At 39.9% G+C, this 26,820-nt stretch overlaps 1 protein-coding gene across 1 annotated transcript in view; it reads left to right on the forward strand.

Annotated features, from left to right (window-relative positions):
• Window positions 1-26,820, forward strand: part of LOC126458230 (dynein beta chain, ciliary-like) — a 477,648-nt gene that overhangs the window by 431,878 nt on the left and 18,950 nt on the right. The window contains exons 31-32 of the mRNA XM_050095128.1: window positions 8,948-9,130; window positions 18,363-18,536. Of these exons, the coding sequence (XP_049951085.1) occupies window positions 8,948-9,130; window positions 18,363-18,536 (357 nt within the window). The remainder of the gene's footprint in view (window positions 1-8,947; window positions 9,131-18,362; window positions 18,537-26,820) is intronic.

The raw sequence follows: 26,820 nt of genomic DNA on the forward strand, positions 1-26,820 counted from the left end.
AGTAACTTAGAATTGTACTAAACTCACAAGAACATGCCTTAATTAACTTTGTTGATATTTCATCGTAACCACTAGAATGCTTTGTTTTTAAAGATTTTATTATGGAAGTTATTCCTTTTGGTGAAGTGAGTGGCATATTCATGTACCTGAAGCTATTTGTAAAGGCTAGTTTCAGATATTCAAGGGCATTATTTACTGATCCTGTCAATCCCATTCTATCAGTAACGGGTATAAAGCACTTGTTAAATAGATTTGCCCATCAGTTACTAATGTGTCATCTACCCTTAGTGCTATTTGCCCCTGTTCCTTTCTGGTTCTTCCAGTCTCCTCTTTCACTATGTCCCATATTGTTTTTATTTTGTTACTTGACATTACTATCTTCTTCTCGTAGTGCATTTGTTTAGATGTCTGAATTACTTTTTTTAATATTTTACAGTATTCCTTGTATTTAGCTAAATCATCAGAATTGGAGCTATTCTTGGTCGACAGATACATTTTCCTTTTTGTCTTACAGAAAATCTTTATTCCTTGTGTAATCCATGGTTTTATTATAGACTTCTGTTTAATTTGAGTAACTTTTAGAGGAAAACAGTTTTCAAACATGGTACTGACAATGTGTTATATTTTTCATTCATGTCATGAGCACTATAAACATCTTTCCAGTTCATATCTTTGAGCAGTTTTCTAAAACACTCAATTTTTGATTGATTGACTACTCTCCTGTACTCGGATTTAGCAGTCTTGATAATCTGCTTAGAATTTACATCTAAAACAAGGAGCAGCATGGCATGATCTGATAGTCCATTTATAACAGGTTTTATGATATGATTTTGTTCCTTTGATTTGTTTATAAAAATGTTATCAATGGCTGTCCTTGAGGATTTAGTAATCCTAGTTGGAAAGTTTACAGTGTGAGTTAGATTGAAAGACAACATTACTAACTGCAGTAAATGTTTACTGGAAGATTGCATTAGAAAATCTATATTAAAATCACCAGCAATCAAAATTTCTTTGTTTCTTCCTGTTAAATAACCCAAATGAGCTTATAGATGATTTGTGAATAGATTATAATTTCCTGCAAGTGCTCGGTAAATAGTTGCTATGATATAGGATCTGTTATGGAACTCTACTTCTGTTGCACACGCTTCTAGATGCTGCTCTAAACAGAATTTATTAATGTCAATGTTCTTGAATTTATGCCAGTTTTTAATAAATGTGGCAACTCCTCCTCCATCCATATCTGCTCTACAGAAGTAGGCAGCTAGCTTAAATCCTGAAATGTCTAACGTATCTATACCAGTGGTCACTTTATGTTCAGAGAGGCAGATTATGTCAATTTGGTTAGATGAATTCATTTCATCGATACAAATGAGTAGTTCATCAACTTTATTTCTGAGTCCCGGAATGTTCTGGTGTAATAAAGATAACTGATACTGCTTTGGCGAAGATGAACTGGCAGTTTCTGATTACTTTCTGTTAGACATAGTTTAAATGGAGGCTGTATACTAAAATATGACTCCTGTTCATCTATTTTCTCAAACTGAGTGTGTCTGCCAATCTCTCTTAAAACTCGTTTTCTTTCCACCTTCCCTATCCTAAAAAAGGCATCCCTCTAACACCTGTGACCACTGGTATTTTACCCCTTGCGTTCAAGTACTATCATGAGACACTATCAGGGAGACACCTGGCTTCGGTTCAAAACTAGATAGAAAATAAGGCAGAATTTTACATGCAAGGTGATGGATAATGAAATGTGGGATTTGGTTGGTGGTTGTAAGGCTTGTGTACTGAGCAAACCAGCTACTGGGGAATGTTGAGGGTTGCTGGCATCTGAAACAACTACATAACTGATGGAAGGGTTGAATGTTGATTATGTGGGCCTGTTACCTCTGTCACAAGCGAGCAGCCGATGCTATCTCGTGTGTGTGTGTGTGTGTGTGTGTGTGTGTGTGTGTGTGCGTGTGTGTGTGGATGCATGCGCGTGTGTACATAATCTTGTTTTTCTGTGTGATCTCGACATTATGTATGATGACTCAAATTACCACCAAGGCCCTTCAGATGTTATAAAGCACTGGTTACCAGTAATGTCCCGAATTTTTTTTTTTTTAATGGTAATTAGCTATATAACAATCACCCTACAATACTTGATTCTGTCATTCGCATTGAGGATTAATCATAATCTAGAGGCCACCCTCGTTACTTATCACTAAGCAGGCTGTACACAATAGGAGTCTTCATTGTCTTGGTTGGGGTATTTTTTTAACACAGCAATGCATGTGGGACGTAAGCAAACCACAATCGCCTTCATGTTTGCATTCAAACCCAACAGGCCCTTTTGAGTTTGTGGTCATCAAATTATTTACTGCTGGAACAGGCTGATGGTGCACAGAGTGGAAAAACGCTTGCAAAAATCTCTCCCACAGAAGAATGAAACAGAAGTACAGTGCTAGGAGCTGGTTGACCTTGCTTCAGCCAGGGGTCGGAATGTGGGTTAAGAACTTTAATGCAGCAAACAGAGAGTTGGAGAAAGTGATGGGGAAGCAGCAAAAATGGGCTTGGAGAAAGTGAAGGGAAGCTGCTACTTAGGTTTGTGGGTCTACCGCAGATCCTGTGTTTTGCGATGCTCATCGTGTTTCATGTAATGAATCCACATGATAAGTTGATACTGAGAGTATATCTGTCTCAAGTAAAACCATTACAGTAGATATCTGTCACCAAGGAGACCTAGATTTTAGATTCTGAAGGGAGTGTTAGGTGTCCATGCTTTGAGAGTGTGTTCATGGTGGCGGTGTGTAACCTCTGTTTTTGTTCCATAATAGCATAAGTTTTATTGATGTAATTTTAGGAAATGGAAGTCACTGACAGTTATTATAATACTGTATCTGTGTTATTACATGGAGCCTATGGCTCGGTGCATGCTCTAATATTGGTCTGAGGTTTTCAGCTTCCAGCTTCTCCCAGACTTCAGGATTGGAGGAAGCGGCCGGGTGAGGGGAGGAGGTATGTCCCTCCCAGCCAACACGACATGCGCGTACATTTGAAATTCCATCTGCTGGCTGCAGGACAGGAGGAGCACTCCACTAGAGAAAACACCTGGGCCACTGTAATGACTGATGTTGGTGCTGTGCTGGCTGGAGTCAATTAATGACACATATGTTGGAAGTTGGTGGAGCCTCATGTTGGTCAGTGAGTGATTGGTGAGCAAGCGATGGTCAACATTCCCTGTAAGGATGGAGCTCAGAGCTGAAGTGGTACTGCATGGCATGACTGCACTGTTTGGATTTCACCGGCTGGACTGGAGGCCATCAAGCATTTTTGATCGGTACCAATCTGAATGAGTTGTTGCAAGGGAGGGTTCTGAATAATGAGAGCACATCTGAATATCCTCTGGCCCTCAAGTCTTGACGGTTTGTGCCATGGTCAGAGTGGGTCATACTCAAAGGGTGTTCTGTGGTCATCAATATTTCTGTTCCTCGTGCCCTTTCGATAATTATTGGTGGCTTGATATGTTGTGAAATTTGTTGCATTGTTAACCAGTGAAGTATGTCTGTAGCAGAGGATGTCACAGCTGAGGAGCAGTTTGCAAGAAAGCTTTGTTGTTGTTGTTGTTGTTGTTGTTGTTGTGGATAATTTAATATGTAACTATGATTCGTACACAAACAGCCATCCAGTGGTGAGTTTGAGTCCTGTGATTATGTGTGCTGTTGGTTCTTAACTGTTGAATAGCCAAGCATAACCTCATTTATTATCACATGCCTTGCTGCTCTCCCCTTTGGCAGTAAATGACCATTTGCGTAATCTGTTGTGGGCTGTTGGTATTTTGTATTGACTATTCTTTACACATGCATCATTGCGACATGCGTGGGCAGTGTACTGTTTGTTCTTAAAACTGTGATATTAACTGTAGCTGTGCTAAGTGCAGGTTAACTTCTGATATGAACCATGGAGGTTATTGATTTCATAATTGAAGCTGGAACTTCACCAGCACCTGTGTTTTGGAACTGTAACTTATAAAGGTTGATAAACTTGTTTAGTCATCTAAAGTCATTAATTTGAGAGTGCTGTAGCTGGAGCTTGACCAACCTGAATCTATCAAATCTGTGTTACGAAAATTGTAAATTTGTGAATCTAATTTCCTGTTTTTATATTTGAGCTTTTACAAATTATGCAAAGGTTTAATTTTGTTAAGAGGATGTTATATTTTGTGGAATAATTGTATACGCATAGTTTGGAAGTGGGTGCAAACCATCTTGGAGTGGGGATTTCAGTGTTTGAAGAAATAAATGGTTTTAGGGTGTGTACACATCTTCCAACCCAGAACCACCTCCTCCCAAATCGCAGTTCTCGCCACATCTACTATATCCAGTTTACTGTTATGTAACACCCACTTTAAACTTTACTAACCTGTTTTCTTGTCCTAGAATTTTGCAATTTGTTACCCATGAATAAAAACTGGTAGGAGTAGTTGGGTTTTTAAAGTTCATGTCATTATCTATTTAATCAAATACTATGTAGCAAGCTGTTGGTACTTAAATATCCATGTGCATCTCTTGGACTGAAGCCATTTCCTGGGTTCCCAGTAATCTCTCACCTACGGCAGTAGAGCCTCATTCTACCGTACACATGTTATACTAGCTTTTGAGGACTTTCATTCAGCAAGACACCTGAACAGTGCTAAACCTCATCAGATATAGTAAGGTAGTTGTGTGCAGAATGTAAGTAATTTAGAAGGAGATCACTCACTGAATAGCAGAAGCATTGAGTCATCAAGGCACACACAAATGAGAAAGAGAACTTGCAAGGTTTCAGAATAAATCCTTTGATGAGGAGCTATAGAACATGCACACACACACACACACACACACCTCTGTGCCTCCATAGGGTCAAAGTATTTTTTACAAAAGCTACAAATTTTCTTTTTTTGTCTGTTTGCCTATTGACGACTCAGTGCTTCTACTATTTGGTGAGAGGTCTTCATGACTTTTAAATTATTAATAAACCTCAGCAGGGCTGTACTTACAGCGGTCTCATCCCGGACCTACGTGATTCTGAATCTCAAACCTGGGATCAATATGACCAGTTTGCATGCTGACCAAGGCTTAGCAGAGCCTTAAGATCTCCAGCAGTGATTTGTTGTGAAACCTGTAATACATGTAATTGAGTTGGTTGTAGACTTTGACTAAACAAACTATCTGGAATGCAAGCTGGTGAGCAGCTCACCCACATTTGTTCTAACTAGGAACACAAGGAAACATGCAGTCATAAAACAGTTATGGTTTATTAAATCACTGAGTAACAACAGCAGGAATAGACTGGTTGTAGTTACAAATAATGAAAATATTTGACAACTGTGGGCCCTGGAGTTCTGTGTATGGCCTTATAAAGACATTGTCTCCACTTGGTGCCACTGGAGTCATGCTGTGTGCACACAGTGAAATGGGTGACTCCAATGAGTGACTGGGCAGCCACCCCACGTGCCTGTGAGGGCACTGTTTTAATGTCAGCTTACACTCTTGCCATGGCCTGATTCATGTCCCCTGTGGGTAGTAGGTGTGGTAACCGGCGGGTTACTACACCACTCCTCCTTTAGGGGGGAGGGGGTGGGGGGAGGACTAGGTGTTGCTGTCTGTGTTGCTGTGACTGCAGAGACATCTGTGGTTCTGTGGTGTCCATGATGGTGACAGCCAAAGGGACAAGAAGCTGTTGATCTGTTTGGACTGGCACTTATGGCCGAAAGTGATCGGCACGAAGGAACCCCTACCGCCCGCAGATCCTGGGATGGCAGGTGGACAGGGCCAGTGACAGGGTGGCAGTAGTCATCTGATCATTCAAGTCCACAATGATGGGCGTCAGTACAGGCAGTAACAACAGGGGTCTGGAGAGGAGAGGCTCTGGCAACAAAGATGCAGCTTCCGTGCCCATGGATGGTGGCACTGACTCAATGCAGTATAAGGTGCTAGCACCAGCTGCAAGAAGCAAACTCACTATCAGTGGTACCGAAGCCCTGATTGCCATCCAGTGGAGCATGGACAGGCCTGCCTGAGCCGAGGAGTAACCTGGACCGACGAAGAACAAGGTGTTGTGCCAACAGCCTAAGAAAGGGGCCTGATGACTGTCCTAGGATGCAGCTGATTCTTGTGGCATGCAGCAGGTCTATCTTCAGTGTGAACCATGAAGACGCAGTGACAGTGCTGGCTGTGAATAATGGCCACAATCCAATGAGTAGACTATCCAAAACCCAAGGCCTAGACTAGTGCGCTGAGTGTGAACATTAACAAAACTGGCGCCTGCCCGGCAACAAGAGGGTGAGCAGCAGTCATGGCTGACAGCTGTGGAAGAGCTTGATGGGACTCTTTCCCCAATTGGAGTTGTTCTGTAAGAGCTTAATAAATGTCAGAGCCTCCTTAGCCAGGAAATTATCTACGTACTTGCGCATCTGCATCTTAAATGTTCAAACTAGGCATTTTGATTTGCAGTTTGGCTTCACATGGAAGGAGGGAGTACTGTGACATGAAAAATGCCATTGTCTGTACAAAAGTCTGTGAAAGACTGCACGACAAATTGAGGACCACTGTCCAAAACTAGGGTGCAAGACAAGCCTTCTATGGAGTATATCTTCAACACAGCCTTGACAGTTGCGTCTGCTGCCACAATCAGACAACAGACAACATGAGGGAAAAGAGAGAAAGCATCAATGGCCAATAACCAGAAAGTGTCTGAAAAAGGACTCTTTCCTAAGGCTGTGTAGGGCCTGGCCATGGTGAAAACAACAATACACAGCACTGCCTGGTGAACCCAAACACTTGTGGCAGGGGATAAAGAGGTATTCCACCTCCTGATCAATCTCTGGGCAAATTACACGGCATCTCGCCATCAGTTTTGTTCAAGAGAGTCCCTGTTGACGTTGATGTAATAAGCAGAGGACCTCCCAGTGCAGTTCTGCTGGCAGTGTGACACATGAAGTAATCCCTTTTAGTGACAGGAAAGTAAAACCATCCAAGAGGGAGAGGCAAGGTGCACAGTACATAAAAATTCTGAAGCTGGTCAGAAGCCAAGCCCGGCAGTTAGTTGGGGTACCAATGTTGTATCATGCAAAAAACCTGCTGGGGCACAGGATCCACTACCACAACAGAAGGAGTGTTTCAGGAATGACTGCATCAGCATCTCGATGCAAGAGCCAAATGGAAGAAAACTCATAGGACCTGAAACACACAAACATCCTATCCTCACTCATCACCACTTGTGTTCTAATTGGAAACTGAGGAAACACACAGTCGTAGAGGTCACAGAGTGACAACAAGAATAGATGTATTTACAAGTAATGAATACATTTGACAACAGGAGGCCCAGAAGCCCAAGTATGGCCTTGTAAAGGCACTATCTCCATATGGTGTCACTGGAGTCATGCTTCATATGCGCAGAGCATCAAGCGACTGCAGTCAGTGACTAAGCTGTCCCTGGCAGCCACCTCTGGTAGCTGTGGGCATGCTGTTTGAATGTTGGCACACATTACACTTGCCATAGTGGCCCAACTAGTGTCCACTGTGGGCAGTAGGTGTATTAACCAGCGAATTACTGCAATATGTGCACCCTATAAAGTAATACACCAAGATTGTTACCTGAGTACTAGTGGCTGCATGACATGAATTCCTGGACTGAACGTTGAGATCTTCACTGGGGGGTTCCCTTGATCCTCAATAAGGTGATTTCAATGCTGTGACACTACAAGTAGAAGATTAAGAAGATTATATGTTTATATTAGAAACGTAGAACACAGGAGGCACCGTACCTCATTGCTCCAAATTCAGAATGCCTATGTGTGGTGTGTATGGGACTGATAAACTGTTTTCTATAAAGATTTGTGGTGAAAACCAAGAACTTGCTGTGTAGACTATTCCATAGTTTTTAATTAATCAATGTTATTATTTACGAATGAGATTTTCACTCTGCAGCGGAGTGTGCACGGATATGAACCTTCCTGGCAGATTAAAACTGTGTGCCGAACTGAGACTCAAACTTGGGACCTATGCCTTTCGCAGGCAAGTGCTCTACCAACTGAGCTACCCAAGCACGACTCACGCCCTGCCCTCACAGCTCTACTTCTGCCAGTACCTCGTCTCCTACTTTCCAAACTTTACAGACGCTCTCCTGCGAACCTTGCAGAACTAGCACTCCTGAAAGAAAGGATATTGTGGAGACATGGCTTAGCCACAGCCGAGGGGATGTTTCCAGAATGAGATTTTCACTCTGCAGCGGAGTGTGCGCTGATATGAAACTTCCTGGCAGATTAAAACTGTGTGCTGAACTGAGACTCGAACTCGGGACCTATGCCTTTCGCAGGCAAGTGCTCTGCCAACTGAGCTACCCAAGCACGACTCACGCCCTGCCCTCACAGTTCTACTTCTGCCAGTACCTCGTCTCATACTTTCCAACTTTACAGAAGCTCTCCTGCGAACCTTGCAGAACTAGCACTCCTGAAAGAAAGGATATTGCGGAGTCATGGTTTAGGCACAGCTTAGGGGATGTTTCCAGAATGAGATTTTCACTCTGCAGCGGAGTGTGCGCTGATATGAAACTTCATAGCAGATTAAAGCTGTGTGCCGGAACGAGACTCGAACTCGGGACCGAGTTTTAATCTGCCAGGAAGTTTCAATGTTATTATTTATTTGCATACCTTTTAGTTTTTGCACAGGACATCATGGTACACATAATCCAAAGTCTCACTGAAATGTCAGCAAAACAAAGTCAAGAATAATAAATTCTGATGAAAAGTACATAGATATGAAGTCATCTTTTGTACCATGTATAAGTAATTAATGTACATACGTTTGGGTCCAGATATACTCATTTTGATGTTTTCCATTTGTACTTCTTCACTGTTAAGCAGACGCTTTACATTAAAGCTTTGATAACAAGTTAACATTTTGCATTTTGCTTCCTTGTGCAGGTTAAGCAGGTTCTCGATGATATATTAGACAAACTACCTGAAGGCTTTAACATAGCTGAAATTATGGCTAAAGTAGAAGAGAGAACACCATATATAATAGTTGCATTCCAAGAATGTGAAAGAATGAATATTCTGTCGTCAGAAATGAAGCAATCTCTGAGGGAACTGGATCTTGGACTTAAGGTGAGGTAGTATAATTAAACACATTCACTGATGTGTTATAATGAAGTGTCCCAGTTTTATTGCACAGTATTATCATACCAGAAGATCACAAATACCATATGTATCCCAGTTCTAAGATCCCTTATTTGTGAGATTTAGCTGCAGAAATGTGCTTGAGTTTAAAATTTGCAGACTTTTTTATGTAAGCACATGGTACATACGCCTCGGAAAACTGAGAAAACCCAGGAATTTTTTCATCTGGGAGGAAACAGGGAAAAACCCGGGAATTTTAGAATTTTTCATTGTTTTAGCTTTCAGTGAAATTTTTGTAATTTTGACTCTAACAAAGAATTTTACTGTATCATGCTACTGCAGGCTGCAGCAACAGAACATAAATGAGAGGAAAAAACCAAAATAAAACATAAGCTGCAAAGGAATTGTGCCACCACAACAAAATACAGTGCACATTCAAGCGTCTGCCAACAGTGAAATGTGTCAAAGACAAGCATTGTGCAATGCTTCACAACAAGAAACTGATTCTTATGGGCATGACAACACAATTAATTACATTCCTTTGAGCAGTTGCTAGTGGGCTCATGCACATGTGCAATTGAGTCGCATATGAGCAGTACCTTCTCCCATTTCTGGCTACTTGATGTGTGGCTGTTAGCTGGATCAGCAGTAGTAATAAGCAGCCAGATGCTGCCCAGAAAAATATTTCTGGTGGCCCAAGCTGCCTGATTGATGTGTGCGCAGAGCAGTCTGAGTTGTAATTAGTGATTTTGCTGTTTTCTCTTCATTTACAGCTCTCACACCAAATGAAAATAAAACAGATTTCTGTGCCAGGAGCTATCAAGTGAATTAAAATACATTCATTTAATTACAGTAGGTTAAAAAACGTTATTAGTTTTGGTTGGCCAAATTTATTTTATTTCCTCCTTTTTTGCAGTCAAGCATTAATCGTCTCACGGAACAGTGACATTATTTTTGTCAATTTGCTAAAGAAATTTGGCTTTTATTAATCATTTCCACAGAGGCAGTCAATTTATTTGAAACAAAGTGTTTCATCCCACTCTGTTGGCGAGTTTCAAATGTTTGCTGAATTTCAAGTGCCTGTTTTCATTTTATGGCCTGATGCCATAATAAGGAACCAACCATGAGATGAAACAGTACTGGTACTCCAAGAAAGTTTGATTCCCAAAACCACCCTGAAAAGCTTCAATATCAGGTTGGGGCTTACTTCTTTATGAATCTGGACTTACAATGTGTACTTCAAGCCAAATTATGCATTTTAGTATGGTTTACGAAATTCCAATGATCTTGGAGTATCCTCTGATGTCCTGTTTCATTTATGACGTAATGTAAGGTCTCTTAATGCTATACACGTACAAACATGTAGGCTTCCTATGTCATCTTAACTGCCCACACACAGTAACAATTGTTTTCTGGTGCTCTCTGACAACTGCTGAAATGAATTCTGACAGGTCACAGAAAATATTGCTAATGTAGGTTTGAAAAGCATTACTTTCAAAGTAAATTTCATTTTATGTACGATGAATTATGTTACATTTGAGAATGTGCTTTGAATTTCTGAAATCACAGGGTGTTTGACTCTCATTTAAAACTTAATACTCTGAGGGCCAGCCACTTGTAAGAATTTTATGCCCAGAAGACCAGACATTTTCGTTATTATTAAAAAAATTTGTGGCACATTTGTGTGATGCGTCGTAAGGTGTAACACATTCAAAAAAGACTAATATTATATATGAAACTTAAGCTTTTCTTGTAGCTACACTATCTACTCGTATATTAATTTAAACCAACAACTTTTCCTATTTGCGTCTTTGCGCTACTTAACAGTGATGTTTGTATTGGCTAACTATATCACGTGTCCTATGCTCTGAATATCTGTTATCATCGCCTGGCGACATCATATGACATGAGCAATGATTGGCTTACAAAAGTGCATTGCAATCTTGATTTCAATGTTTCGAAAACTAACATGCTGTGCTTGGTGGAATTCGAATATATACTTTCATAATACAACAATATGCAGTGTCTCATAATACGTAAAAATGCAACCTACATGTTGCTGCACATCAAACATCTTTCGTAAAAAAACTGCCAGGAAAATCTATGCTGGTGCATCAAACGTTATCCATTCAATGGATTTATAAGTTTTACAGTTCTGAGGGAAAGTATATTGTCCCTTTACAAAGAAAAATTGTATTTTCAACAGGGGGGAAAAAGTATATTTTTAACTGGGAAAAAATCCTGGAATTTTTTCATTGCTCGTGCATGCATCCTGATGCATTCATGATTGAGTGACCTATGCAGAGCACACTGCTCTCTTTGCTGCTAATTGAGTCTGAAGTATTTTCATTGATTGGTGCAGTTTAAGACTGCATGAAATAAATACATTCTGTACACTCATGTAGTGTAACACTCATCTCAACACTTTATCAGTTGAGTTTTACATTTGTCTAGCATCTTGTTGATACAAACAACATGTGACATTTCAAATGACAATGAGCATCCTATAGCAATAAAACAAATCAATGTTCTCCATGAATGAACTTGATAGGTAAACTTGTGCAAATGATCAGGCCTAATTTCATTGTTTGTGTATGAGGATAATTGCTGCAGCAGCAGTATTTCTTTAGGATCTTTGGTGTACATTATCTCAAAATAAATAAATAAATAAATAATTTAGGCAACATCTTCACAGCAGGTTGCATGTCGTAGGGGATTGGGTATGCTATGTTTTGGAACTAACAAGTTGTAGTCCTAGCTCTATATGTTCCAAAGAATCCTACAGCATTTACTATGAACTGAAAACATACATCTCAGCCACGTTCATTTCTGTATTCCAAGTAAATGAGTGAATAAGGCTGTGCCTGTGCTTTTTCACCAGGAAAGAACCCCAACTTCATTTCTACCTCAAGTCTTTCCTCACAAGAAAATTTTAAAAAATCTTTTCAGTTGTATATCATGCTTCTGGCTCACCTGACTTCACTGCCAGGTCCCCCCTCCCTCCTGCCCCCCCCCCCCCCCCCTTCCCCCTCACCCCCCCTTTCCTCACATGGCGAAGGGTGTGTGAATATTATACTGAGAATGACAAAAAGATTTAACTTTCTGTACTAAAAAATTAATCAGAAAAATATGGAAGACATTAGATTGCAGACACTCTTATTATTAAAGGTAAAAAACTGTTGTTGCATAATGATAAAAAAGGGAGTACTTACTTAGATTTGATCAGATTTACTTTCACTGCAAATGTTCCATAGTGAGGAGGCCCTACAGGAAATAAGACATGTCAGAAAAACAATAATACATGACAAATGTTTACAACTAAAACAAATAAGCTAATGGATCCTCCACAGGTCCTAAGTGGAATGATCGTATGTTGTTGTTGTTGTTGTTGTTGTTGTTGTTGAACTAAGATCGCATTAATCCACTGGATTTAAAATTTAAAAAAAAGTTTTTATTTATTTATAAGGTAATAAACGTATAATAGAACTACTACAATACTTATTTACAATGAACACATTACTGCACTGAAATGGTGCAGAAGTTAGATTTTATCAGTTGGTTCTGCTGAGAAATTCATCAATGGAGTAGAAGGAGTTGGCCACCAATAAACCCTTTGGGCTTGTCTTAAACTGAATTTCGTTGGTTGTTAAGCTTTTTATGGCTGCTGGCAAGTTATTAAAAATGTGTATTCCTGAATAATGCACACCTCTTTGTTCAAGAGTAAGTGACTTTAAATCATTGTGAATATTTTTCTTATTTCTAATATTGATTCCATGAATGGAGCTGTTGGTTTGAAAAAGTGATATATTTTTAATGGCAAATTTCCTTAAGGAATAAATATATTGGGAAGCAGTAGTTTAGTATCCCTAGTTCCATAAACAGGCATTTGCAGGATGTTCTTGAGTTCACACCACATATAACTCTTATTGCACATTTTTGTGCCCAGAAAACTTTAGCTTGGCTTGATAAATTACCCCAAAAAATAATCCCATATGGCATTATGGAATGAAAATAAGAATAGTATGCCAACTTTTTCATTTTTATGTCCCCTATGTCTGACAGAATTCGCATTGCAAATAGAGATTAGTTTAGACTCTTCAGCAGTTCTGTGGTGTGCTCCTCCCAGTTGAATTTATTATCAAGCTGTAATCCCAAGAATTTAGCACTGACCATTCTTCTATCTGCTTGTCATCATATGTTAGGCATAGACTTGTGGGACACCCCTTACAAGTTCTGAACTGCATGTAGTGTGTTTTTTCAAAGTTTAGTGACAAAGAATTGGCTAGGAGTCAGTGCTTGATGTCCACAAATATTTTACTAGGCGATCTTTCTAAGACTACACTTGATTTGCTATTTATTGCAATGTTTCTATCATTGGCAAACAAAACAAATGTGGCATCTGGTAATGTTATTGATGAAAGTTCATTGATATACACAAGAAAAAGTAAAGGCCCTAAGGTGGAACCTTGAGGGATCCCACATGTAATTAGTTGCCAGTTGGTTGATGCCTTATAGCTTAATACATCTCTCTTTCCTAATAACACCATTTGTTTCCTGCCAGAGATATGCGATTTCAACCATTTTGCAGCATTTCCTGTTACACCATAATATTCTAATTTACTTAAAAGGATATTGTGATTTACACAGTCAAATGTCTTTGACAGATCACAAAATATACCAGTTGCCTGCAATTTTTTGTCTAATGAATTAAGTACATTTTCACTGTAAGTGTAGATAGCCTTCTCAATATCAGAACCCTTTAGAAATCTGAACTGCGACTTTGACAGTATGTTATTTGTGATAAGATGATTATAAAGCCAATTGTACATTACCTTTTCTAAAATTTTTGAGAGCGCTGGCAAAAGTGAAGTTGGGTGGAAATTTGATGCTATTTCTTTATTTCCCTTCTTAAACAGTGGCTTAATTTCAGCATATTTCAACTGTTCAGGAAATATTCCACTGATAAACGATTGGTTACACAGATAGCTTAATATGTTACTTATCTCAGAATCACATTCATTAATTAACTTTGTTGATATTTCATCATACTCACTATATGTTTTTGATTTTAAAGGTTTTATGATGGACACTACTTCTGCTGGGGTAGTGAGGGTCAAATTCATATTATGGAAGTTAATTGAAATGTCTGGTCTGAGGTATCCCATGGCAGCATCTACAGAACCTGAAAACCCCATCTTTTGAGTAACATCTATAAAATGTTTGTTAAAAAGTTCTGCAACACTATACACATCTGTCACCAATGTATCATTTACTCTTAATGCTATTAGCCCCTCTTCATGCCTGGTTCTACCGGTCTCCTCCTTCACTATATGCCATATTGTCTTTTCCTTGTAATATAGTTGTTTTGATGTCCATATTACAGTATTTAGTATTTTGCAGTATTTCTTGTAATGTGCCATAGCATCAACATCAGAACTGTTTCAGATTACAGATAGAGTTTTCTTTTTGTTTTACAAGATACCTCTATTCCTTCAGTAATCCATGGTTCTTTTGGAGACTTTGCTCTAACCCTGGTTAGTTTTGGGGAAAAACAGTGTTCAAATAAGGTAAGTACTTTATTAGCAAATGTGTTATATTTGTCATTCATGCCATGAGCACTGTAAACATCAGTCCAGTCGAATATCTCTGAGGAGTGTCCTAAAATAATCAATTTTTGGCTTATTGATTACCCTCTTGAATTCAGATTTATCAGATTTTATATCGTGTTCAGTATTAACATTTAACAGAAGGAACTGCATGCCGTGGTCTGAGAGGTCATTAACTATTGGTTTTGTAATGTAATTTTGTTCATTGAACTTTTCTATATTGACATTGTCAATGGCTGTTTGTAAGAAATTGGCTACCCTAGTTGAGAACTTTCCAGTGGGAATTATGTTGAATGACAGTGTTACTAACTGAAGTAAGTTCTTATTGGGAGAGCCTTTAAGAAAATCTACATTGAAGTCACCAGCAACCATTAGTTCATTGTTTTTGGTTGTTAAATGGGCCAGTACAGCTTCAAGGTGGTTTATGAACAAATTAAAATTATTTGCAGGTGCTCGATATACACTCAATATTATGAAATTCTACTCCTGTAGCACAAGCTTCCAGATGCTGTTCTAGGCAAAATTTATTAATGTCTGTGTTCTTAAATTTATGACAGTTGCTAATAAATGTGGCAACTCCTGCTTTCTCCATTTCTGCTCTACAAAAGTGTAAAATTTCTATACCAGTGATCACATGATATTCAGAGAGGCAGATTATGTCATCTGGGTTTGAGGACTCTAGAATAAAATTCATTAATTTTATTTCTCAGTCCTCGAATATTTTGATGCAATAAAGATAGCTGATATTTCACATTGACTGAGTTAAAATTGGGTAGAGTTGAAATTTCTTCTGATTGTTGAAAATTCTTAACCAACAGCTGTTTATGCTGATGTAATAAGTTACAATTGTGTTTTTTGTTTCTTTCTCAAACCAAAGGTTTGTCTCAATCTTAACCTGTATTAAAACTTGGTTTCTCTCTGTCCTCCCTATCCTAAATAAGGATCTTATCTGAACCCTATAACCACTGGTATTTTATCACTCATGACAGTGCCTCCCCCATTTAACTTTCCTGCTATTTCCCCAGCCAGTTCACCATTCCTTTTCCTGTTGAGGTGAAGGCCATGCCTAGTATAATCCCATCTAGGAATGACCTTCACCTCATCAGGAAAGGGAAGGGTAAACTGGCTGGGAAAATAGCAGGAAAGTTAAAGTTACTATTGTAACTTTGCCCGAACACAATATTATAATTCCCACCAACCAATTCTTAATTCACTTACACTTAAATGGAAATACCAACACATTGAATAGTGTTGTAATACATACCACACATGAAATCAGGGCTTACATTAATGCACACTGTTAACAGTGAAGTGTTCCATAGTCACGAAAACACTGACACAACTAAGGACCTGATGTGCCGGACTTATATGCAGCTGATTGCACACGGCACAGCACTTGCCTGCACCATCTGTGTTGACATTCAGCAGCTTCTTTAGGCTAGCCATGGGGGTGTGCACCGTTTAATTATGTGTGCTCAATGTTTAGGGTTACAAACTTACATATTTACAGACATACCCCATAAAGCACTTTTGAATTACTGTGCGGTTTGAAGATAACTTGTATTCATCTTCTTGTGTTTGTATCAATTTAATTTCATTGTATTTATGCATTATTTTTTCCATGATATATATTTGTACCCACTGTGAATTATGGATTGTGATTTATTCATTTTGTTAGGTACATTTGCAATCCATTTGGTTTTTGTGTAGGACACATGTCAGAAATTTACATTGAAGTTACAGTAATTTTCACACTAATGACTAATATATAACGCCAAAATGATATTTCTCTGATACATTTAGTGGGATATGTAACAAATTGTATTGAGTACAATTACCAGTTTGTACTGCATATATTCATCCACTTAGTAATAGTATTTCAGTATCAGGCCTCATACAGATTTCTTTTCTGTGGACTTAACTTCATCTGCATTTACTTGCTCCTATTTGATTTACTATAAATTTTATCCTCATTTATTGAGGAATCTGAGAATATGGTTTCAGGCAATAGCTGGGAAACCTAAAGTTTTCATAAATTTATAGGGATGGGAGAATTAATATTTGTTGTTTTCTAAATAATGTGCCAGATGATTCTTTATGCTGTACAGGGCGCATGTTCTGAATACTGTAGAGCAGGGCCTCCCAACCTTTTCAGCTGGCGGACCCCTTCTTCAGTCGAAAATTCATGGCGGACCCCTAGTCAGTCAAGAGCACAGGAACTTTAAATTTCAGAGCAAAACCCATGGGAACTGAAAGTTTCTTTCCCAATGACTCCCCCCCCCTCCCGAAGTATCAATAGTCTTTGGCTTGGGTTTAGAGATGTATGAAAACAACTTGAAATTAACCGATCCAATTTGAATTCCCACTGTATGCAGACACTTACTAGTGGATTTACTCCCTTTGTTCAACACACTATAGCCTGATTAATATTACTTGGTAATTGACATTTCACACATTGGAGCTGCCTTCCTCCAAGAGCAATCAACGTCACGTCCAAACTGTTCGCTGTTGACAAGCTGCCGCTTGTTGTCTGCTCACTTCCACTGTTTGGCTACTGTTGTGTAAGGAGCATGCATATTTCGTAACAGTTGTGTGTGTGTGTGGGGGGATGGGGGGGTAGGGGAGGGTGGGGGGTTTCGTGAAATCCGAAGAAAAATGTTGAAATGTATGTAAGTATATGGGACTTAACTGCTGAGGTCATCAGTCCCTAGTCTCACACACTATTAACCTAAGTTTAACTTCCGCTAAGGACAACACACACACATACACACACACACACACACACACACACACACACACACATACACACACATACGCACGTGCCCGAGGGAGGACTCGAACCTCCGACCGCGGGAGCCGCACCAATGTTTTCGTTTGTGTTGCCGACTGTCAAATATTATTGCCAAAGATTGAATGTTATTGCCAACTTTCGAGTGCTAATATATGTTTTTCAAAGAAAAAAAATAGTGATGAATTTGATTTTCACATTTTTATTCAATAATTTTACTCATTATTTTACATGATTTGGTGAAAGGTGGCCGCGGACCCCCTAGAAAGAGCCTGCGGACCCCTAAGGGGTCCGCGGACCACACGTTGGGAAGCCCTGCTGTAGAGTGCACATATTCCAAATTTTTTCTGTATTTTTAGTATCTGTACTTTGTTAGCCAAGTTTCCTCAAGAAACAAAACCATATCTAATAATAGATTCAAAATAACTTGTATGTGCTGCTTTTAGTGTGTCAGTGTCAGTTGCAGGTGACAGTATTTGCACTGCAAATGCAAAGCTACTCATTTGGTTAGCTGGGTACTGAGTGCGATTCTGCCAACTCAGATTTTATCCATATTTAATCCTTAGAATTTGACTGAGTCAATTTATTCTATTTCTTTGTTGTTGTGAATTATCTTAATCTGCTCACACTTTGGCTGGTACTGAAGTGCACCACATGAGTCTTAGATTGAAATCTAATTCAGATTTTGTAACTGGCCAGATGCCCTTTGCCTTATTTTAATGGTAGCTCTTTCAATTTAAGTCTCTGTATATGCTTAATGCTTGTAGTTACAAGTGAATCTGATAATTGGTGATTTCTTGATTCTTGTAAGTAACTAAATTTTCAGGGTGAACTGACTATAACAACAGATATGGAGGAATTGGAAGCATCTCTTTTTATGGATCAGGTCCCAGCTAGGTGGACAAAACTTGCTTATCCATCCATGATGACATTAGGTCCTTGGTTTGCCGATTTTATGCTAAGGCTACGTGAACTGGAAGGGTGGTCAACTGATTTCCAGGTATGGTAGCTCTCAGTTAATATATCTAACTCAGCAGAATTTGTGGGAATGGCCATTTTATTTTTGTAGCCTCTGTTATAAAAGTACTAAACAACAAAGCATCACTATAATCTCAGTAGCAGCTAAAGCTTGGCCCTTCCTGTTCCAGCCATGCATTATTGTTGCACAGTTCTCATCACCTAGTAAATTGGATTGTAACAGATTGCAGGCAACAGAGAGGAGTAAATGATATTCTCAGCTGGGACAACAAAACTTAAACAATTTCTTACTATATGAAATGCGTAAAAAATGTTTCGTAGCACCTGTATGTCTGTGAGCATTCATGGGCTTGTATTCAAGGGAAGTAGGAAACATAAGAATAAGCCTTATCAAAGCAAAAAAGTTGCTGTTAATAAAAACAAAATTTTACCAAAGGTGGAAACAGTCTGCTTAAAGGTGCATATCTGTGAAATAAAAATTTGCAGCTGGCTGAGATTCAGGACTGTGTTGCCCCATGCCTAAATCATAACATGTTTTGATTCTCTTTGGTGAGCTGCTCATGAGGTGGCCAAGATGTTGCTGCTAAAGGCCTTCCCTCTCTTCGACAGCGGCCTTGCCAGCAGTCATATGGTGTGTATAAAGGGGGGGGGGGGGGGGGGGTTGCTGAGACAACAATCTGGAAGTTTGATTTAGTTTGTCAGTTAGTTACTTCTTCCATGAATCATATTTGCAATAAAGATTAGTGGAAATATAAACAATATAGGAAAAGATAGATTGGTATGTGCTCTAATGTGGACACGTTAGGTTGCATACAGGCACAATTAAAAGATACTTACATAAAGCTTTTGGCCACAGTGTTAATCAGCAAAAGACATTCACATACACAAGCATGTACATCTCATATGCACATGACTGCCAACTCTGGCAGCTTGGGCCAGAAGGCGATATCATGAAGGATGGAGCAGCAATAATCTGTCTTTTCTTACATTGTTGATATACCTACCTGAGTTCCCATTGTCTGAGAATAAGTATAAATATAAGATAGACACACACACACACACACACACACACACACACACACACACACACACACACAAAAAAAAAACAATGAAAACAATCAATTATTTACAGTATAATGTAATAGGATAGATAAAAAAAATCTACTCACCAAGCATGGCAAGCTTTCAGAGCCAGTGGTTCCTTCTTCAGACAGAAGGTTGAAGGGGAAGGAAGGTGGGTGAAGGAAAAGGACTGGAGAGGTCTAGGAACATGGATAGATCTTCTGAAAGTCACCCTTAACTGCAGTTCTGGGTGACTTTTCCAAAATCTACCACTTTGTGCAATGAGTACTTCTTGCCTAAATGTGGAGTTACCCCAGAATATTATCCCATAAGACATCAGTGAATGGAAATATGTGAAATGTAGAAACTTACTGACTTCTAAGTCCCCAAAGTTTGCAATCATTCTTATTGCAAAAGTAGGCAAACATAAATGTTTTAGCAGATCTACTATGTTTTTTTCCACTTTAAAATTTTCGTCAACATGCACAACTCAGAACTTAGAATTTTGTACACCTTTTATTATTTCTTGTTGGTGTACTAGGTTAATTTTGACAGGACAAAAGTGCATGAGCTCTGTTTTTTCAAAATTTAATGTTATCCCATTTTTGCAGAGCTGGTCTGTAACTTTTGCAGAAACATCAGTTACTATTCTGTTGTTTCTTCACTTAGTTTTACAACTATACTTGTATCATCTGCAAACAGGACTAATTCTACATCCTGATTCAAATAAAATGGTAGATTGCATAGAGAAAGAACAGTAGTGGACCAGTGATCAAACCTTGTGGGACTCACTCTGAATTTCACCTCATTCAAAGGATGTACCATACCTCTTTGTATTACTAGAAGATCCTAAGGAAACTTTCTGCATTCTTTTTCTTAAATAAGAACTAAACCAGGCGTGTGTTAAACTATATAGAGCACAAAAACTTAACTTCCCTAATAAAATATTATGATTGACATGAACAAATGCCTTTGATAAGTCACTGGAGATCCCAACTGGTGATATTTTGAAATTTAATGATTTTATTATGTGCTCAATAAATGTATAAATAGCTGATTCAGTAGAGTGGCCCTTCTGAAGTCTAAACTGTGATTGACTAAGTATCTCATTGCTACACAAGTGGATAACAACCCTGGAGTACATTACCTTCTCAAAAATTTAGAAAATAGTGAAATGTGGGACACCAGGCATTAGTTGCAACGGTGAAGTTTCCCTTCTTTAAGAGCGGCCTGATAGTGGTGCATTTTAATCTGTCTTGATAAACACCCTGAATTAATGATGTACTACATAAGTGACTAACAACGTTACATATTATAGGGCCACACATTTGCAGTTTCCTGTTGGAGGTGACGTCCACCTCATATGAACTTTTATTTGTTAGGGTGATGATGATCTTCCATACCACTGATGGGGATGTAAGATTAATTTTTATTTAATATATCACAAGCATGATCAATTGGGATTATGTGAGTGGATACCCAGGCGATTGTATTTTGTTGATTCCTGCCTCGTGAAGGAAGGTTTCATTTCACATGGTGAGTGCCATTTGCTCTTATACTGTCATCTTCTAAGATTGAAATCCCATCTGGTGATATTTTATTATTTAAAGATTTGACCATCCTCTGAAGGGCCTATGTTGTTGGTAGTCTGTTTCATTGTGTAGGTCTTCTATTTTATGACCTGTGACCTTGAGGTCATCTGAATGTCTAACTGTATGCTCTAATGGTAAAAGTATGGGGATCTGGGATACTGCCTCTTTCTCTTTGTCTATTAGGTAACAATCTATGTCTATATTTAGCTTAGGAACTATGTGCAAAACAGGATGAACATGGGCATTGTTAGGGAAGACAAATTAATTTGACTTGTACTGTTATCATTTCAAAATGACATTTTTCATTCTTTAATTAAATAACTTTAACATTGCACTCCAGTCAACAAGATCCCAGGCCAAAGACTTGTCTGGAGACGCCCTGGACAGCAGTGGGATACCAACCAGACTGTTGCCCGCCATATGGCTCAACAAGCAGGAGTGATGGTCCGGGATGCTATTTCTTTTCATAACAGGACCCCTTTGGTTGTCATCCACAACACTCTTACACCACATTGTAAGTTGATGATATTCTATGCGCCGTTTTGTTGCCCTTCTGGCAGTCAATCCTGGGCTTACATTTTGGCAAGATAATGCCTGCCTGCAAATGACAAAAGTTTCTACGGCTTGTCTTCTCACTTGCCAAACCCTACCTTGTCTAGCATGGCTGCTGGATCTCCCCCCAATTCTGAACATTCGGAGCATTATAGGCATGGCCCACCAACCAGCTCAGGATTTTGACAATCTGACACACCAATTGGACAGAATGTGGAATGACATCCCCCAAGAGAACAGCCAGCAACTCTATCAATCAGTACCAAGCCCAATAACTGGTTGCATAAAGGCCAGGGGTGTACCAAAATCTTATTGACTTGTCTCTTAAATAAATCATCCAATTTTTCTGAAATTGTAATCATTTGTTTCTCTGTACATGCTGTCCCATTCAGATAATTCCTTCATGGTGTGTGTGTGTGCGTGTGTGTGTGTGTGTGTGTGTGTGTTTTTGTGCTTGTGTCACTGAAATTACTTCGGGAATTTGTCAAACTGTCACCACAGTGTTAAAACATATGTACAGCAACAGCATATACCTCACTGCTCCATGGTAACTAAATGTCTGTTACTCTATTTCATTCCCTTCTCTCACTTCTGCTAATAATGCAGGACTTCAGAATTTCCCATGTTGGCACCACCCTGTATTTAATCTACCATAAATTTTGTTGTTGACAAACCTACACAGTATGAAGCTAATGAGATGTGTCAAGACCATAACACAGGAAGGACGAGTAACCTTCATTGTGCACAGAAAGTTACACAGTGCAGTAGTAGCAGAATCTTTAACTTGCTGCAGACAAGATTGAACTTTGTATAATGTAGGGTGTTGTTTAAAAAAAGAAAAAAATCTTTAAATGTATTTTGGAGGAGTGATATATTTTTTTGCATAATTTTTTTGTTGTCTTAGCATTTTAATTTTTTTAAGTGGATGACTTTATTAAAGTGGTTAACCTCTTTCCATTCCATAACATGTAAAATTTGCTCTTAGAACTGGTCAGTAATAAAATACCATGTATATCAGACTGCCTGGGTTTCATAGACAATTGCTTTGGAGAAAATTGATCTTGTTGTATGTATGAATCTTTGCTAAATTACTTCAATATCTAGTCCTTAGGATTACAATACAAACTGTATTTTATCTTGTAAATACCTAACCATGTCCAGTATCCTTGTATATATTCTTTACATGTAGGATTTGAAGGACTAAATAAATAAATAGATTGGTGTGTAATCTAATCAGGCTTCCAAAATATATTTTTCTATGTATGTTGTGTTGTGTTGTATGGGGTGTGTTTGGAAAGTAAATACTGTTTGAAAAAAAAAAAAAAAAAAATCATAAGAACTTTTTCAGATCAAAATTTATTTTTATGAGAAAGAGCATTTCTTAAACTGCTTTTTACATAGTTGCCACCATTGTTCAGACATATGTCATAGGAGGAAAGCAACTTTTCTTTGCTCTCTTTCTATAAAAATAATGCAAGCAAAGACAGTCGCTGCTGAACACTGACTTTTGCTTTGCCGTTACTGTCAAATTGCCTTCCTCCAAAATCCCACCTCGAGTTGAGGAGCAAGTGAAAGTCAGAAGGTGTGAGATAGGGGTAGTATTGTGGATGACTGAACTGCTCCCAACTGAATTGTTGAATAGAATTTTGAGTAACACCAGCAGAATGAGAATGTTGTCATGAATCAACACAGTGCCTTGACTGAGCAATCTGCACACATTTTGATTTTGAATTGTGCCTATCTCAAACTTGCCGAATAGCTGTTGTTGAACTTGAAGGATGATTTTGGAGGAAGGCACTTTGACAGTGACAAAAAACTGGTGGCATCTTTCTATGAAGAGGGCAGAGAAAAGTTGGTTTCTTGCAATGATAAATGTCTGAACAATGGTGGCAGCTTTGTAGAAAATAGTTAAAGAAACGCTCTTTGTTGTAAAGATGCTTTTGGTTTCAAAAAATGTTTTTATGAGGTTTTTTTTCCATAGATGTACCTTCCACTGACACTTTGTATATTTATTAGTCCAGCCTTTGCATATATGACTGGCTGTACAAGTACCATAGGACAGATCAGAATACTGTAATGTAAACACACTGTCTTTGCATATTTATAAATTCTTGTTCAGGATGCAAGCATTGCAGGGTAAAAGTAGTGCTTTATTAGGAATGCTATTAGTTTTTTTCCTTAAATGCTTGAACTATAGTAATTTCTCATGTGTTATTGTATTGTAATGGTCTAGAGCACATTCACTGCCCAGAGGCATAACTAGGGCACAGTTGTGGTTGAGAACCTCCCAAACATAACTTTCACGAGTTTACAGCCTGGAACACTGCCAAATTTACAGGAAGCTCATGCGATTCAGCTCACTACAGTCCTTGGTGACTGCCCTGTGTCTGAGGCATTACCGTATGTCACAAAATTGCAGCTTCTTTCACACGGCCAGTACTGAACACTCAGGTAGGTCATTGGTATGGCAGGGCCACATGTGGCACCTGCTGTGTGTCAGTCATTGCCATGATTTTGCTAAAGCAACTCAGAATCTGCAGCAGAAGTCTACTGCAGCACAGCTGCCACTGACCCGGGTTCATCTCCCTTCCACTGCCTGTCGTCGCACCGCTAGGACGCAGCTGGCTACACCTTTGCTGCCTTGCGGCGTGTGTATCCTGCAGGCTGTTTTCTACAAATACCTCTCCTAGCACACCGATTTGTTCATACTCATGTTTCTCTCCAGCCCTCTTTCTAGTCCACTACATTCTGTATCCTTCTGTCATTTCCCTCGCCATTATCTGAACCCAGGAAGTCCCACATGGAAGTCAAACACCTCCTGAAAAGCGCCGAAACAGCTCCCACCACCCAGTGATGCTCATTGCACCTTGAACCTGGTACATTATTGGTGTCAAAAGTGGGAAGGCTTGCAGATCAAGAGGAAGGTACACTTCATGCTGATGACTGAAGCAGGTGGAGAGTTCAGTGGTGACTGAAATGGGTCAGCAACATATGTAAGTGGTAATGTAGGGCTGTTTAGGCAAATGAAATTTTGTGCTACCAATTTATGACAAGGAGGGATGATCATGAAAAAATAGTAAAGTAGCATTAGGAAGGGACTGATTTGAGAAACACATCCTGTGTCCGATTGTTTTGTTTCATGTTTGTTCAGAGTTGAACAGAAAGGCGTGATGCCGAGTAAACATCTTTACCTGCTGTGGGTGGGGCCTTTTATGTTTTGGTGTTGTGGCTTGGTGGTTTTTTGACTGTCAAGGAACAGACTCCCTCTCCAACAATGCAAACAGCAATGAACAAAGGAACGTCTAAAATGAAATGTCACTGACTTCCTGTCGAGCCTTCAAGGTGGAAGTTATATTTAATTTATATTCTGTCTGCTCTGAGTTATGAAATAATTATGATCTGTACACTCACTGAAACAAATATAAGGCAGTCAATGATGAAATACTGATGTCATTTCATAATTAGAGTAGATAACATTTTTCCTCCCACAATAATACACTCCTTGAAATGGAAAAAAGAACACATTGACACCGGTGTGTCAGACCCACCATACTTGCTCCGGACACTGCGAGAGGGCTGTACAAGCAATGATCACACGCACGGCACAGCGGACACACCAGGAACCGCGGTGTTGGCCGTCGAATGGCGCTAGCTGCGCAGCATTTGTGCACCGCCGCCGTCAGTGTCAGCCAGTTTGCCGTGGCATACGGAGCTCCATCGCAGTCTTTAACACTGGTAGCATGCCGCGACAGCGTGGACGTGAACCGTATGTGCAGTTGACGGACTTTGAGCGAGGGCGTATAGTGGGCATGCGGGAGGCCGGGTGGACGTACCGCCGAATTGCTCAACACGTGGGGCGTGAGGTCTCCACAGTACATCGATGTTGTCGCCAGTGGTCGGCGGAAGGTGCACGTGCCCGTCGACCTGGGACCAGACCGCAGCGACGCACGGATGCACGCCAAGACCGTAGGATCCTACGCAGTGCCGTAGGGGACCGCACCGCCACTTCCCAGCAAATTAGGGACACTGTTGCTCCTGGGGTATCGGCGAGGACCATTCGCAACCGTCTCCATGAAGCTGGGCTACGGTCCCGCACACCGTTAGGCCGTCTTCCGCTCACGCCCCAACATCGTGCAGCCCGCCTCCAGTGGTGTCGCGACAGGCGTGAATGGAGGGACGAATGGAGACGTGTCGTCTTCAGCGATGAGAGTCGCTTCTGCCTTGGTGCCAATGATGGTCATATGCGTGTTTGGCGCCGTGCAGGTGAGCGCCACAATCAGGACTGCATATGACCGAGGCACACAGGGCCAACACCCGGCATCATGGTGTGGGGAGCGATCTCCTACACTGGCCGTACACCACTGGTGATCGTCGAGGGGACACTGAATAGTGCACGGTACATCCAAACCGTCATCGAACCCATCGTTCTACCATTCCTAGACCGGCAAGGGAACTTGCTGTTCCAACAGGACAATGCACGTCCGCATGTATCCCGTGCCACCCAACGTGCTCTAGAAGGTGGAAGTCAACTACCCTGGCCAGCAAGATCTCCGGATCTGTCCCCCATTGAGCATGTTTGGGACTGGATGAAGCGTCGTCTCACGCGATCTGCACGTCCAGCACGAACGCTGGTCCAACTGAGGCGCCAGGTGGAAATGGCATCACAGGACTACATCCAGCATCTCTACGATCGTCTCCATGGGAGAATAGCAGCCTGCATTGCTGCGAAAGGTGGATATACACTGTACTAGTGCCGACATTGTGCATGCTCTGTTGCCTGTGTCTATGTGCCTGTGGTTCTGTCAGTGTGATCATGTGATGTATCTGACCTCAGGAATGTGTCAATAAAGTTTCCCCTTCCTGGGACAATGAATTCACGGTGTTCTTATTTCAATTTCCAGGAGTGTATATTAAAGGTAAATCAACACATGATGTGTCAGGTGACAGGTCACATATGAATCTTGTGACTCAGATCCAAACACATAAGAAGAGGGTCAAGAACACTTCAGCAACCCAGATTTTCACTTCTGGGGTCCTTGTGTTTTTTTTTTTTTTTTTTTTTTTTCACTGTCTTAGTTGTAATGTTTGGAAAGGCATGAA

The sequence above is a fragment of the Schistocerca serialis genome, chromosome 2 (assembly GCF_023864345.2).
Source record: "Schistocerca serialis cubense isolate TAMUIC-IGC-003099 chromosome 2, iqSchSeri2.2, whole genome shotgun sequence".
NCBI lineage: Eukaryota > Metazoa > Arthropoda > Insecta > Orthoptera > Acrididae > Schistocerca > Schistocerca serialis.